This window comes from Bombus pyrosoma, linkage group LG16, assembly GCF_014825855.1.
Source record: "Bombus pyrosoma isolate SC7728 linkage group LG16, ASM1482585v1, whole genome shotgun sequence".
Taxonomy (NCBI): Eukaryota; Metazoa; Arthropoda; class Insecta; order Hymenoptera; family Apidae; genus Bombus; species Bombus pyrosoma.
The window spans coordinates 5,319,273-5,334,537 of NC_057785.1; the positions used below are offsets into that span (position 1 = coordinate 5,319,273).

General features: G+C 33.8%; 1 protein-coding gene across 1 annotated transcript in view; it reads left to right on the forward strand.

Annotated features, from left to right (window-relative positions):
- Positions 1 to 162: 162 nt before the first annotated feature.
- LOC122576714 (low-density lipoprotein receptor-related protein 2) overlaps positions 163 to 15,265 on the forward strand; it is a 38,374-nt gene continuing 23,271 nt past the window's right edge. Inside the window, exon 1 of the mRNA XM_043747387.1 lies at positions 163 to 796. Within this exon, the coding sequence (XP_043603322.1) occupies positions 634 to 796 (163 nt within the window). The 5' untranslated portion in view covers positions 163 to 633. The remainder of the gene's footprint in view (positions 797 to 15,265) is intronic.

The following is a 15,265-nucleotide window of genomic DNA, read 5'->3' on the forward strand; positions in this document are numbered from 1 at the left end:
TACGTCGTATTTAATATCCATGTCACAACGTTCACAGGTATTCGCTAGCTAAATCCTATCTTAGTGGAGGATTTGTCACACGCGGTCCTTAGAGCCCTTTCACGCGCATGCGCGGTGACATCAGTCTCGAGCCCCTGTAATCGGCGCGTGTACACGCTTCGAAGTTAGTCGTTCGCTGACCGCGGCCGCGTTGATGTTGCGCGTGGGAGCCATGAACTGAACCCGAGAGTAGCTCGTGCTCTTTTCGCGTTCTTTTTTTTTCTTTTCCTTCGTCTTCCTTCCTGTACCAAGGGACCGTATTTGCTTTTCGTCTCGAGAAGAGCACGCACGCGCAACAGATAGTTTCTGCAACATCTGCTAACAAGTGTATTTTACAATCAACGTTTCTTAACCCTTAGAAAGGAACTTACAAAGTTATCGCAAGTTCTACGTTTCGAACATTCTTTGTTATCTCGTACAAAACACGTTTTTCTCCCACTATTCACATTGTTTTGTATATTTCCTGATTTAAAGTGTATTTAATAAAGTACAGTTTCGACTCGAGTCGAACGGTGTAACATTGTAAGAATCTTGGTGCCGGCAGAACAGTGGAGACAAAAATTGTGAGAAGTGTGCGGTGAGCAGGACGGTGCGATGGCAGTGGCTGCGGGGCCACGCCGGCCACGCACGCTCCTCTTCGGTGGTAAATATTCTTCCGGGAATACATTTGGGACGAAGAACCTGTGGTCGGTCCTCGATGGGCTTCCGCTGATCTTAGTCTTAGCCGGTGTCGCACAGGTTGCCGCCCTCAGGATGGGTAAGTGAATCTCCATCTCTTGGATGGTTACTTCACACTATTTACTTCTAGGGAAAAAACTGCTCGCGATGGTATCCCAATTAACACGTTCAATGTGGGGAAGTATCTTTACAATTACTATCTTTTAGAATGATGATCAGAAAAGATATTTTTTAGTTAGTTCTACTTAAAAAGTGGCTAGAATACATGTTAGATTGTTGAGAAATATCTAAGAAAGGATGATATCGATATATGTGTCGATTTCGTATTGAACATGTTAATTTCTTGCCTCGCAGTTTCATGACATAATAGCAGTGTCTCAGCATCACAGATTAGATTCATCTGGTCAACTTTGTAGACAATTCCAATAAATTCGAGCGAGAGATAAAATGAAACGACGTTATATTTTGAAAATTTATTTTTATTTTGTAAAACAAGAGTAAAGTCGAATAATCAAAATTGGTAAAAGTCATTAAACTTTGTGTGTAATTACCAAGATTACCTTACATATATAGAAGAAAATTTGTTTAAAAATTAATTGAGATAACGGTGTTTAGTTATTAAAGTAAAATCCCAGATTTCATAGTAGATATTTAATATGTGTGCTATTTGAATGCTATATTATTCTCGTAAGATTTTCTATTTAAGCCACGTGTCCCACCCAGTGGGACCCATATTATAAACCCATATTATAGATACAGCTCGAATGGAGAGCTCAATGGCGAATAGGAGGTCCACACGACATTAAATCTGTTAAATGAACGTTAACCTATTATAGTCTGCAAAATAGTATCAGTTTCGAAATTTTGTAACATTACATATAGGAAAGTTGTCTTGGGTCGTAATCATAATCCGTGCCGTGATTGTCACTTGATATTATAAGGCAAGGGGTAAAATTCGTTCAATTTTTATACGAAATTTCACAGCAACCTGTTTGCGAGCGTCTGCGCATACATACCGCGCATAGATCGATGTTTTTCGATATGAATCCTTGCGACTTCGAAAGGAACCGTTAAAACGTTCGATGACAACTATCGAGTTTCCACGCATGTAGTTTTACGTGGATCTTTCTTGTGTTTGCAATATTTTCAGAATAGTAAAATGATTATTGAATAACAGCTTATTTTAGTCTTGAATTTAGCCTAATGAAATGATTTTTGTTTGGTCTCATGAATCTTGTTTTCATTTTTCCTTTTTTATCTTATTGAACGTTGCATGGGAACAATTGCGTGCACAAAAAGCACAAATAGCTAACCTATCAACCATTATCGTTTATTACCATTCTGCGAAGTTTCATGTTTAATTATCAATTCTACAAAGTCAAATATACGTACACACTCTCGTTGGCCTTTGTTCCGTTGGATGAATGAAGATTTGTTTGCTTTGATACGCAAGAAATAATTGAATTTCTTCTTCTTTTTCTCTCGTGTGTGGTTTAATTTATATCTCTCTGTCTGGGAAATCGCATGGTTTTATGGTTGAATATCTTAGAAGTTTCTTAGACCCACATAGTTGATACGCAATCTATTAATTGAATCTCTAGTTTTCTTTTAACATAACCCAGGTTAATAAATCTTTTAGGATGATTAAAGTAAGATAAATTTCATGGATTAAAAAAATTGTCAACATTGTGAATGATTTAGATAAGAAATAACATTTCAGAAAATGGTGTGCAAATACAATGTAATATTTTGCAAAAATTAAATATTATGGTGTGATGTGTATATTTCAATTTATCGCGGCTCCCGCAAAGTGTGCAAAATATAGAGGATTCGCGTGGCAATCAACATGTTAAAATAATCTCGTTCTCTTTTCATATGTGTATGAAAAATATCCCGAAGGATGACAAACAGTTGATAATGCGAGAAAAGAGCTGATTACTGTGAATGAGGATGCTAAAAAAATTATAGGGTGACGCAACCGCTGATGACCTCAAAATTACTTTTATGACCCCTTTCAAGGCCATTATTACTCTCGATATTGAAACATGTCTTTTAATTTTCGAGAAACGTGTATTTATTCATTGTCTCTGCTTCGATTAATTAATTAATAGCAATTCTACTTAAATACAATTGTACAGAAAAAAGTTTTTTAGATTGTTGAAACAACCTGTTTTCATCTTATGCATATTCTTTTATAATTTTTGAATTTCTGGTTTTAAATGGAGTTGGTTGGTTGCAGCGGCGTGAAATTTTAGAAATGGTTAGAGTGGTCATTCTCGATCTAATTCTGGTTCTGTTACAAATGCTATACCGTCGAGATTGCGGTCGTTTTTGCATCGAGGCATCTCCGGCCACTGCTTTCTCTGCTCCCCGCTAGGTGTACGACTTATCGCATGTGCTTTTCCTCGGGCGTCCGACTTTTTAAAAATCCCACCTCGCATGAGAATGCAGTTAACGAATCGAGTTGAATTTACCGTTAACCCCGTTGCTGCCGCGACTTTTGTTCAGTGCAACGCGATTCTAATCCCTAAACTGCGAAAAGTCACTGGAATTTCGAAATCATTGAAACCATCGAATCTTCGCTTATTAAATATGATTCGGAGAATTATAAAGACAAGACTAAGAATTTGCAAAGTAAAAGTATTTTAATCTTCAGAGACCGCTAAAAGTTACTGAAATTTTGAAATCACTGAAACCATCGAACCTTCTTTCAAATCCTCACTTGTTGAATACAGTTCGAAAAGCTATCTAAATCAATATAGAAATTTAAGGGATAGGCAAATTAAGGATATTCGAATTCATGTTTTGTCACATAACCTAAACTTGTAAATTTTATTGTACGAATGAAAAAAGATATTTGGATATGTTTTTTTATATCTAGAGAGAATTTATGATCAAATTAAGACGCTCCTTTACAAGGAAGCAGAGAAGAAAGGCGTTTGTATTTTGCATACAAAAACAAGGATTTTGTGTGTTTTATTGCGCGCGGATATGGTATGATATATATATATATATATGAGAGGAAAAGGAAGAAGATAAATAATGACCTCGAGATTCGAAGGTAGTTTTCTGTGAAAGGTAAAATGTACAAGTTGACCTTTCCGGGTAGCAGAAGTTAAATTTAGCAGTATTGCCGGTCCTGTTTCTGTCCAAGCACAATGCGATTAATAAAAGTGCACCAGAACAACTCAATCGTTAAAAATTATGAAAACTTTTATTATGAGATATACAAAACAGATTTTTTATGTGCACAGCGCATACACATATTTATGCTTGGTCAACGAAAAATGTCAGTTATTCGGCACAAGTTGTTACACCATCTGGTCACATGAAACTCGAAGAAAATGCAAACGGATGTAAAACAGGCAAATATTTGTAATGCGGTTTTATTTTTCTTAACAAACATTGCTTATGAATATTAAAATGTCTTATCACCTGAGAAATAATATGTTTTGCAATACACCATTGCTCACGAAAGTAATTTGCGCACTTGCAAAATTTTTTTATAAATATATCATCCGTATTATACAATACATTTTGAAATTTTATTAGCGATGTAACGAGATAAGATTATCATGATTATATTGGTAAAATTTATAAATGTATGTATGTATGTATATGAAGTTACAAGATATTGATTCAAATAATATAGGAGGATAAAATTAGTCTCTAAAATTCAATAATATGGAATATTTGAAAAAAGGTGAGCAAAGACAAGTAGATAAATATGTAGTACGTAACACTCGTAATATGACGCTAGTGTCGTCACAGATGAACATTTTCTATGGAAAGCATTTGAATACTTTCCTACGTCACTGTATGCGTGAAATCTTAAATGAGGAGTGGGTCATCCGCCAAACTGTCTTGGTCGTTTCGACGCGTTTTCTTATTCTCTAATCCGTCCGGAAGGCAACGAACACAGTCCGATGATCGTTGCCGCAAACGAAATAAACACAGATGAATGCTGTGTGGCCACGCAATCTTTACGAAACCGGTTCCACTTGTAGCCTTAGTTTGCGTGTAAACCGATCGTGATTTTTTTGAGAACTGAACAACGTGCTCGTTCTACACAAGCTCCTCCGTTTCTATTCGATGATTTCACGTGAAATTTTTTCACCAAACCGTAAAATATAGCTGTACGATTTCAACAGACAAATTGAGGTTATTATAAATTAGTAATTACTCATTTCAAATGACAACTGAAAGATCTCGAGATTTTGAAATACTACTCTATCGGTGAGGTTTTCCTTCCTTTTTGGATTTTTCTTTCCTTTCTTGGATTGATTATATCTAATTAGATTTTATTAAGTACTCACTTGAACGATCGAATGATCGATACGATCGAGGGCTATCGTGACGCGTTGCATCTAATACGCCATTCGCACAGGTCCAAGTTTTGTGGAGAGAGAAAAACCGGTTTTTCGAACTCGTAGTAAACACGACGAAGGAGAATGCTCCGAATTCCCGAGGGCTCCCATACCTTGAGCTTCTTCTAAGCTTTGTTTCATAATGTTTCACGAAAATTTTCCTTCTTAGCAAAGTTATACTCTAAAATCTCGCAATTGACCGCCATCTTGGTCCATCTCCATCTGGTGTCATTATACCTCACTGTCAGTAAATTGAACTACTTTGCAAATATGCAACGAAAGTTATCATTATTGCTAGATCTTTATTTTATTTTCATTAAATTTGTTAACCAATAATAAAGCTGAGTTTACATTAGTCCGGTCGCTGGATCAAACGATTATATTTCAGTTGATTGACTAGAAATCGATCAATGTTTATATTCTTGAAGTGTTAGATTAGATACATTACTACGCTTCAGCCAGTTCTGGATTAGGCCGTCTATATGTTTCCAGTAACGCTGGGGATGAACAGTCGATTGAAAACTTTCAATACAGTTGTTGAACTGGATTGTTCACTGGAATGACGGTAGTCTACTGAAATGAAAATACTGTCTATGTTATTCTTGTTACGATTCAATGCTGGATTGGATCACTGGACCGGAAAGTTACTAAACCAATGTAATCCCAGCTTAATTAAGAACAAGGCTCCATATGCATAAGAAACCTGTAGAAATATTCTATGTAGGGTCAAGGACGAAATATAAGCGGGTAGATAGTGGAAGTATCAATGAACTTTAATCGAACTAGTACTAATATTATATATTTAAGTTTTATTTATTATATTATAGTACATACATTATTTAGTAAAAGATCGCAATTAATATATGTGTAAACAAGCTGTATTTAACGAAACTTCATTGAGACTTACATTTTTTTAATTTTTATACTTATTTTTATTTATGGTAAACGATAAGATGAAGTAGGAACTTGTAAATTGGTATAATATTCGTTCGATTCATTAGATTTCTTCTAGGAAAACCTTCTCTGTTGCTTCTGTAAATGAGTAAAAAAAGTATCGGTTTACATACATATGTAGATCTACCGCGCCTACCGGAACCGATAACACGTTGGTGCGAATCGTGGATTTAAATGCCCCGGCCTTGAGAGGTTAAACGTCAATTTCGAATAAATGATAAATGATAAATCGGCTAAGGTCAGTTGAAAACCTTTGTAGCCAGATAATTGAATTTAAAGATCAATGAAAAGTGTATCACTACATTAGAACGTCTTAATCGTACACTTGTCTAACATATTTCTATAGGTTAAATCATTAGTTTAATTAAAGCTTTCTTTTATGGCTTTTGAAATGAAATTCCAGTTATAAAGAAATGTGATATATGCATGGGATTGTATTTTGTATTCCAAAAGATCAGTGAACTACCCAAAGACCTGAAAATATGAAAAAGGATCCGTATACTCATGTAACTGAGTAGCTCGATTCCGTTTTGTATGATCGCCATATTGTATTTCAACACGCACCACGAGACGAACGTGTACATCTTTCCGTGTTCTGGGAAGCGAATTAACGGTAGCTGGACCAACAGATTTTTCAATCGAAATTTTAATAATACTTTAAAAGACGTAGTCTAGCGACTATAATATATCTAATTAAAATTTTGGTATTTTCGTATCTAGTTTTGATAACTAGAACACCGCGAAATATATAAATAATATATATAATAAACTTTATGAAAAATTGCACATTATACAATTCCAGTAATCAGAACACCGCCAAATAGAGTTTATAATTGGTATTTCTCACGACTATTAATCAAGATTATTATTGACAAGGTTTATTTTTTATTTCTAGGCAATGGAATATTTTTTTATTGAAAATCTTAATAACTAGATATACATATTACCTTGACATATTGAACTTAAAATAGTGTTATTCTCTCGTTTGCGTCAATTACATTGAAATGTTACAATGCAATATTATTTATTAGATAAGCATTAGACAAGCGTCTATTAATATAGTGATTTTGCGTTGTATCACTAAGAGAGAATAAATAAGTACATTTTATCTTTCTAGAAAATGCGCCAATCGTATTCCAATAACGTAATGACTGTGACAAATAAGCATTTCCAAACAAGAATTGAACTCGTTTCCAACAGATGAAACGCAATGCATTTAATATCATTTTCATTATAAAAGTAATAGATGAGACACGATGCATCTAACTTCAGTTTCGTTAAAAATATAATAGATGAAACGCGATGCGTTTAATTTTGTTTTCATAATGAAAATAATTATCAAAATTAAATACATTTTCCTTCATTCATATACTATCGTACGAAGATTAAGATTAAAGTGAGGTATGTATCTACAACAGAGGAGGAACTTTCTCCTTCTTTGGAAGAAGAAAGAAGGAATTAGAGCTTACAAACTCAGACAACTCTCGAGTGCAAGGTGCTTGGGTTTCATCGACCCACTGATTCGTGCTACTTCTTTTTCTCGTGCTAATAACTGCACGCGCATCGTGCACGAGCATCTACCAGCCTGGATAACAATAAAATACGAATAGCACGCAATACCAGTTAATAAATCACTGGCTAAGAAACATCCTTCATTAATGTAAAATACTCTTATTTAAATTATGTTTAATTAGACCAATAGAAATCTTTAATTAGCCTTTCAAATAATTTCTTTTTTAGAATCAGACCAAACGAGTGCTTTTTGTTCTAGATACCTTTTTTTTTGCTGAAAAATTAACTGGCATTTTCTAATCAAATAATTTAGTCGAGGTTCTCCAGCGATCGTGAATTTAATGATTTTCCATCGATGTACCGCTATCCTCTTGTGTATTCAGGAAACATCGTTTCCTTTGACCTCAAAGAAAAAAACGAAGCGCGTCTAAGTTGGGACGCTAGTACATTTAGATTAGTGAAAATATTTTTTAGAAATCCCTACAAGGGATTTTGTGATACTTTCTCCTTCTGTTTTATTTTTAATAACCTTCAGTTATTACATTTCACGTATAAGTTGTGTCACATATAAACGACTGCTTGATTGAATCGATGTTTGAAGCTACTAGAATCAGTTCATTCTTCAATATATACTTAAACTATATGCATACGACTTCTATGTCGTAAAAACCGTTACTACCAATCGTAGTCATAAAGTATCGATAACTGTCGATAGCCGGTTAATAGTAATCGTAACAGTGAGCATTATATGAATCTAGGTTTTAATAATATTCTTCTGAGTCATTAATCAAGTTTGGTACATATTCATATAGATAAATATACAAATATTACTTTTCATAAAATATTTAATCAAAAATTCAGATTGGGAATCTCTAGATAAACAGGATAATTGCATCTAAAAATTATTCTTTTGAAAGCTTGACTTCTTTATGGTTAGACAAAAGCATTAGGTATAAGGAATATAAGAAATTGTGGATACATAAAAAATGTAAATAACAAAAATATAACATATATAGGGAATATTTATTTTAGATACTGTACATGTAGGTTGGAATATCATATATTCTACATATGCATAATTGTTTGTATTTTCTATATTTATTTTTTTATCTAAGTTTCTCAGAGAATAATTTTTAAATACCACTGCCCTATTTTTCTAGGGACTTTTATTAGGGGAATTAACACTTTGTACAGAATAAGAGTATATTATATAGAGAATTGTAAAATTGTAAATGACAATTGGTAAAAGTGGGCGCGAAGTTTAACTGTAGCGTAGCACGCTTCTCTAATATTTAGTGCATAGACGTTGCTACTAGTAGTATAGATGTGTATGTGTATATGGCATGTGCGAAGCCATAACGATTATATTTGCTTTAACGTTTTTTTTCGAGCCTTTCCAGTTCACGGTCGATGGACTGTGTGAACTTGTGACAGGTTCTTCGTATTAAAACGGACCAAGTTTAACATTTTCGAGAGAATTTATAAAGATCGCAATTATCGTTCATTATGAAAAAGTCGGCTCTGTTTAAATCTCGTATTTTTACCAACAATAAAACGCTTAAGTCGTTTATATGGCTATGCTCTCAGCCGTGCAAAGTGTGCCATTGCGAATTACTCTCCACTCTGGGTAAAAACTAAGAGTTCGAGAAATTTATTCAGTGAAATGGTGTTGTTTAGTATCTCCGTACCCATAAAAAATTGATTCTACCCCAAAGTCACTTCTTGTAAGATTTTTACATTTTAGGAGCTGTTTCATTGAAAACACGTAAATTTACGGAAGCCAATAATCTCTCAAGTATAACTTTTTCAAAAATGGAGGCCTATATGAAATGTTTTTCAAATAAAACCTAGTTTCTTTAAAACATCATATATCTCATCAAAGTAAAATCCACATGATTCAATGTACTTTCCCAATGAATTATTTCACTTAATTCTTTTAGATTTATAAAAATTGTCATTTCTAAAATCCAACAATTTTTAATGAAGTTATTATTATTAGTCTCTCCGTGTATAGTTTCTTTTAAAATAACCTGTACATTAAATATTTACTTTTAACCGCCTTCGTCTAGCAGTGGTATTCTTTCCAAATTTAAAACAATAATAAAATTTTGATATTTTTATTACAAAACCTATGACCCAATAACATTGTTAATTAATACAATTTATGAACACGAATGTCGTATCAAGTATCTTTATTCTCAATGTATCTAACAATTGATTAGAACACAAAATTGACGATACTGTCTCATCAAATTAAAAATTCCGAGCATTGAAGTTTTATATGAATTAATCTAACCTATTTGTGTACAATATTTAGATATAATTTAGATGCAATGAAGTCTCGTTATGGAGGACTGTCTCGCGGCGATTTCGTGGCAACTCGCGCAGGAAATGTTTCGTAGCGAAGCTGTCGTAGGCGAAATATCCTGGCCGATACCTACGGAGCCGAGCCAGGTTGGCAGGTTTGAGGCTGGCAGGTAAAGTCGGTAGGCGGATCGAGGTTCATTGACCTCGGCCTAGCGGCCGACCGGATAGCGGGACCATGCCTCCCCGATTCTACGTTCTCCTTCTGCCTTCTCTACACCTTCCTTCCTTTCCTTCTCTTTCTCTCCGTCTTTGTTTCTTTGTTTCTATGTCCCTGGTGCACGGTTCGCGTGTTGCGATATCGGCCTCGCGATTGCCGGTCTTTCGGAAACCGGTGAGAGAGGTTAACTCTCGTAAGACGATCTCCGACGATGTTTTTGTGTCTCATAAGAAACTCGTCATGGTATATAATTGAAATCACTGCACAGATGATCCCACGTGAAATAGCGAGACGAATTTGTGGAACGAAGTTTTTTCGTCGGCAACGTGTTTTCGAATAGACGACATTTAAAAATTCAGGCTATGTGCGCGTACAGTCGATTATTTTATCACCAGCCGCGCATCGCGCGCCCATTTCGAAATATAATTTCCGCGGGAACGATAAATTAAAAGAAAAATTGTATTCTACACCTATGATCGATGTTTTTTTACATAGCTACGTTACTTGGAATGATAATACCTACATACTTCGATATTTATGGACATACGGTAATTAAGCAGAACGTTCAATTACAGTAAATGCATTCTTATCTGAACGAGTAACCGATCAATTAAAGCCAGGCTGAATGATAAATCGGTGATTAGTGTATGTTATATATAATTGATGGATAGGTTATGCGCGCGATAAGTAAGTAAATACAAGGTTGAATGAACGATTGAATAAGTGCACAGACAAAGAGGATAAAAGTACAGGAGATCCCATTGATTCTTCCACAGGTCGATCGCGTGGGAAACTGCAACTTTCACCCATGGGATTATGAGAGAGCTCGGATCTAGCGATTCTGGAGTGCCGTTGACTGAATTGCAATTCTTAATGTCAGCATGCAAAGCTAGTATGCCTCGACCAGTTGATTTATCTATTATTTTCTCTTTATGTCAACTTTCAGTATACTATCGTATATATATATATATATATATATATATATATATATATGTATTGCATACAACAGATACATCCGATTATTCTGGGAACACTTGAGTGTTTATCCTCTTCGTGCGCTAATTGAACTCAACTTTGACGATTTAATAACCGCCACGATTCAATTTCATTCGTTAACCTAGCCCCACACGGTATAACAATTGCGCGAAAAGGATAAAATAGGAAGAAACGATAGTACGTGAAAAGGTGAAAAAGTCGATAATGTAGAATAGCTTCGGATATCTTCGTTTGGCGCACTTTGTATTTCGTTTTGTACTCTGAGCCGAACTTTCACGATAATGGCGACTGTCATGGAAGAATTATCCTAAAATTAATCTTTTTTCTGGCCTTGCTGAAAAGAAAATAGCTCGTAATCGTTATTATATTTATCTACGAAAATAATGACTTTAAGCTGTAGACTGAAAAATCGTACAGTAAAAAGGGATAGGGGCAGCTATCATAGAACTTAACCAGAGTCATCGTAAATGTGAATTGTGGCGGACGACCTGGAAACCTTTAGGAAGGCGCATCGAGCCACGATCGAAGAATATCAACGAGAAAGAATGCGAATGGCGGGCCTCATGTTGTCTATTCAAGATTCTTGGCTTTTCTTTCCTCGACCCTAGAGACTCCGTTGGATCACTCCTCCTTTCTAATTTACGAGTAACCATGTTTTTCAAAAGTCTACTGCAATCGCATATTCTATTATACTATAATACTTTATAATATGATACCAATGTATATATGTTGTATAATTACAGAAAAGTATTACAATATATATTACGATATTACATTAAAAATATTTACATTGGTATCATGTTATACCATACGTTTCAATATATTCATACTGCTATACTGCTATACTAACTTAACACTAACATTACCAAGTCAAATGAACGGTTTTAAAATTTAATTTGAAATTGTACATTCTTTGTTATTCCTTTTGTTCATCCAACTTTATATATATATATATATATATATACAATACAATACACTATAATATAATACTATACTATAGTGTATATCAGCATATTGCATTTAAAGTATTTATACTATTTTATTATATCATAGTTTTAATGAATGATAAGCTACTGATGAATAGACAAACAGAAATGATTAGTGAAAACCTAACCCCAATCTTATTAGTTTATTACAAAGAAATTGATTTAATCGGATCAGGCTAGAGAATAGGTTGCATTGTGCAGTTTATATTTTAGCGAGGAGAAACGCGCGGTGCACATCGAAGGCTGACGATGTCGGCTTTATAAAGCGGAATCGGCTCTAACGAAAGGAAGTGCACCGCGGTGCGCTATGATGGTTGAAATTGGAACGGGCATACAATAAACCCTCATTGCTTGAAACAAAGCCATCTCGAGAGTTTGTCCGTGTTCTTTTTTATCCACAACGATTATTATCGATAATACTGAACTCCTTATGCAACCACTGCAACTGAAATATTAGAAATCATTCACGTAATGCTGTATGCTGTTCAGTAATATCTTAGAACTAATTATGGAACTTATTAATAATTTACAGAATTAATAAAAAAACAAGTTTAACCCTTAACTGGTATCATTGGGTCAGTGGAGACTATAGCAATCTAAGATTAGATTATTTATTTTTGGGAATTTTTGATTTAATTTAATTTCATTTAATTTAATATATAATAAAATTAAATAAATCATTGTTATTAATTATTAAATATATAATATATTAAATTAAATAAGTATAATTAATAAGTTATCATAGTTGTCTATAACCTAATACTACTACTGTTCGAAGGCAAACAAAAATTTAAGTAGTTTAATGGTATAAATGGTATAAATAATGTGATAAAAGGAATTAGAAAAATATTGTGTTTTTGTAGGATCTTTATTGGGAAATTTTCATTAAGGTTAGGTTATGATGAAGAATAGATGTTGGTCTAGTATTATAAGCCGAAAGTTCTGAGTGAATTGAGCAAGTCGGATCAACGAACGATGGCGACTGGTAGGCAATCGAGACGCACGTAAATAGGTGTGCCATTCAACCGTCCGACTCATACCTACTGTACTTGTAGTACGTGTCTACAAGGCCACGGAGAGACGAATGTTCGATTAATACCACGGGTGAAGGGAGCTTCTTTAAGCACCGTTCACAATATTCTATTTGCTACGCGACCACTCTTCAACCCTCGGGTCATTTCTTATATTTATTATCCACTTTAACCTATGAACACTTGAACTATGTAACACTTGAGAAAGAAACAAGTTATAAATAGATAGTTGATTTTGAGGAATTTATATGTTTTTGCGAAAATAACTAAAGAAATGGAATTTAAATAGAAGTTTACTTCATTTACCAAATATTGTAATAAATACTCTACTTTGGATGGCATATATATTTTGACGCTTTTAAATTTCCCATGAATGTATGAAAATTCGTAACGTAGTTATATTACAAAATATTTATCACCTCTTACATATTAACCTCAAAAATAATTAAGTACAGAGTTTTAATTTTTGACTGTTCCTTCAATCGTGTACAAATTAAAAATCGCTACTGTAGATAAATAGATTTCACATAGGACGACACCTATGTGAAAACCTACGAAGTTCGACAAAATTGTTTGTCGTCCTCATAAGGGAATGCTTTATTTAAAATGATTGAAATTGTGGATTTTCATGGATTTATGGGAAATTTTAATATGCAGAAATGCACATAGTACATATAGTATAAGTACTCATTGTAATATATAATGAGCGAAACAAATTTTTGTATAGACATCATTTTTTTTATTACGTACAAAAATATAAATTTGTATAAAGCACCGGCTCCCTAGAAACAACAATCGAGTTGAATAAGTTACTTCGAATATAGTGAAATTAATTAATCTAGGGAAAGTAATTTTCTCCATAGATACCTGAAAGTTTCGAAAACAGCGCCAAATACAGGCACGATGTACGAAAGTATTGAGTCAAGTAAGAACTATTGTTTCGTTTTTACCTTTGTTTCTTTCGAGGTAAAAAGATTAGCGATAGTTTTATAAAAGGATCGCATGACCATAAACGCTACGGATAGTGGGAAAAACAAATTTAATGCCATTTAAAGGCATACTTTCTATGAAACCTTATAAAATTTCCATTTACAAAATATTACTTAAAGTACAGTACCAAAATACCTGCAAGAGAAAAAATAAACTCCAACTCCTAACTCTATCCTAAAATACATATAAATTAAATTTGGTTTAACTTCTAGGAGAAAAATTTGTATTACTTAACCTACACAATGTCATGTGTCAAGTTAATTTTTTATGTACATATAAAATTTCATTGTAGATTTAAAATATTTTTTCAACTCATTGTATAAATTAAAAATAATGAAAAGTAATGATTAATATTCATTACTTCAGTTTGCATAAAAATTTACCATTCGGTCCGATAAACACCGCATACTTTGAACTTAATCGTAAAGTTTAAATGACAATTGCGAATCCTCTATGTTTAGTGACCTTTTTTTAATAGAATGATTTACGGTATTTGAAGAAAATACAGAATACTTGTAAAACGTTTTAGGTATTTGACAAAGAATATCAATCGTGTAACAAATGGAAATTGAAGATTGAGTAACCAATTTATCTCTTAAATAATTTCGAACACGTAATCTTATTAGTATCGACGCTGAGGGCGATTGCATCAGTGGAGAAGACAGTGCAGCGTGGCATGGAATTAAGGTTGAACGTTCGCACCTTGTTTCAATATTCGATATATGTATATATATTTCGGGTCATCGTTCTCTTTCTTTCTTTCTTTGGTCATGAGGAATCTAGATTGGACGACATAACCAGGACAAGGCTGTATTTATCGGTCATCCGTTATATGACACGTCAAGATTCTTTGATTCCGTCGTAGACGCAAATTACCGGCTATTAAGCCGGCATTATGTTCCACCTTTTTTTACAGTCGATGTCTCGCGAGCTCTTTTCACGGCTGAAGTCACGAAAAAATAGCGGAGAGCTGACTTGAAACAATAAAAGATATTACATTTGGTACCCCTTGTATAATAATAACCTCAATTATTTATTACGAATTTAAATAACTCGTAATATGGCGCTTACATTATGAAAAAGAGATTTAAAAAGAACTTTCGTGGCACGAATATCATGTTTTTGGTATGTATACTATAGTTTTGGTAAGACTTTAAATATTGGACTCGTTCATATTAGGAAGGAAGA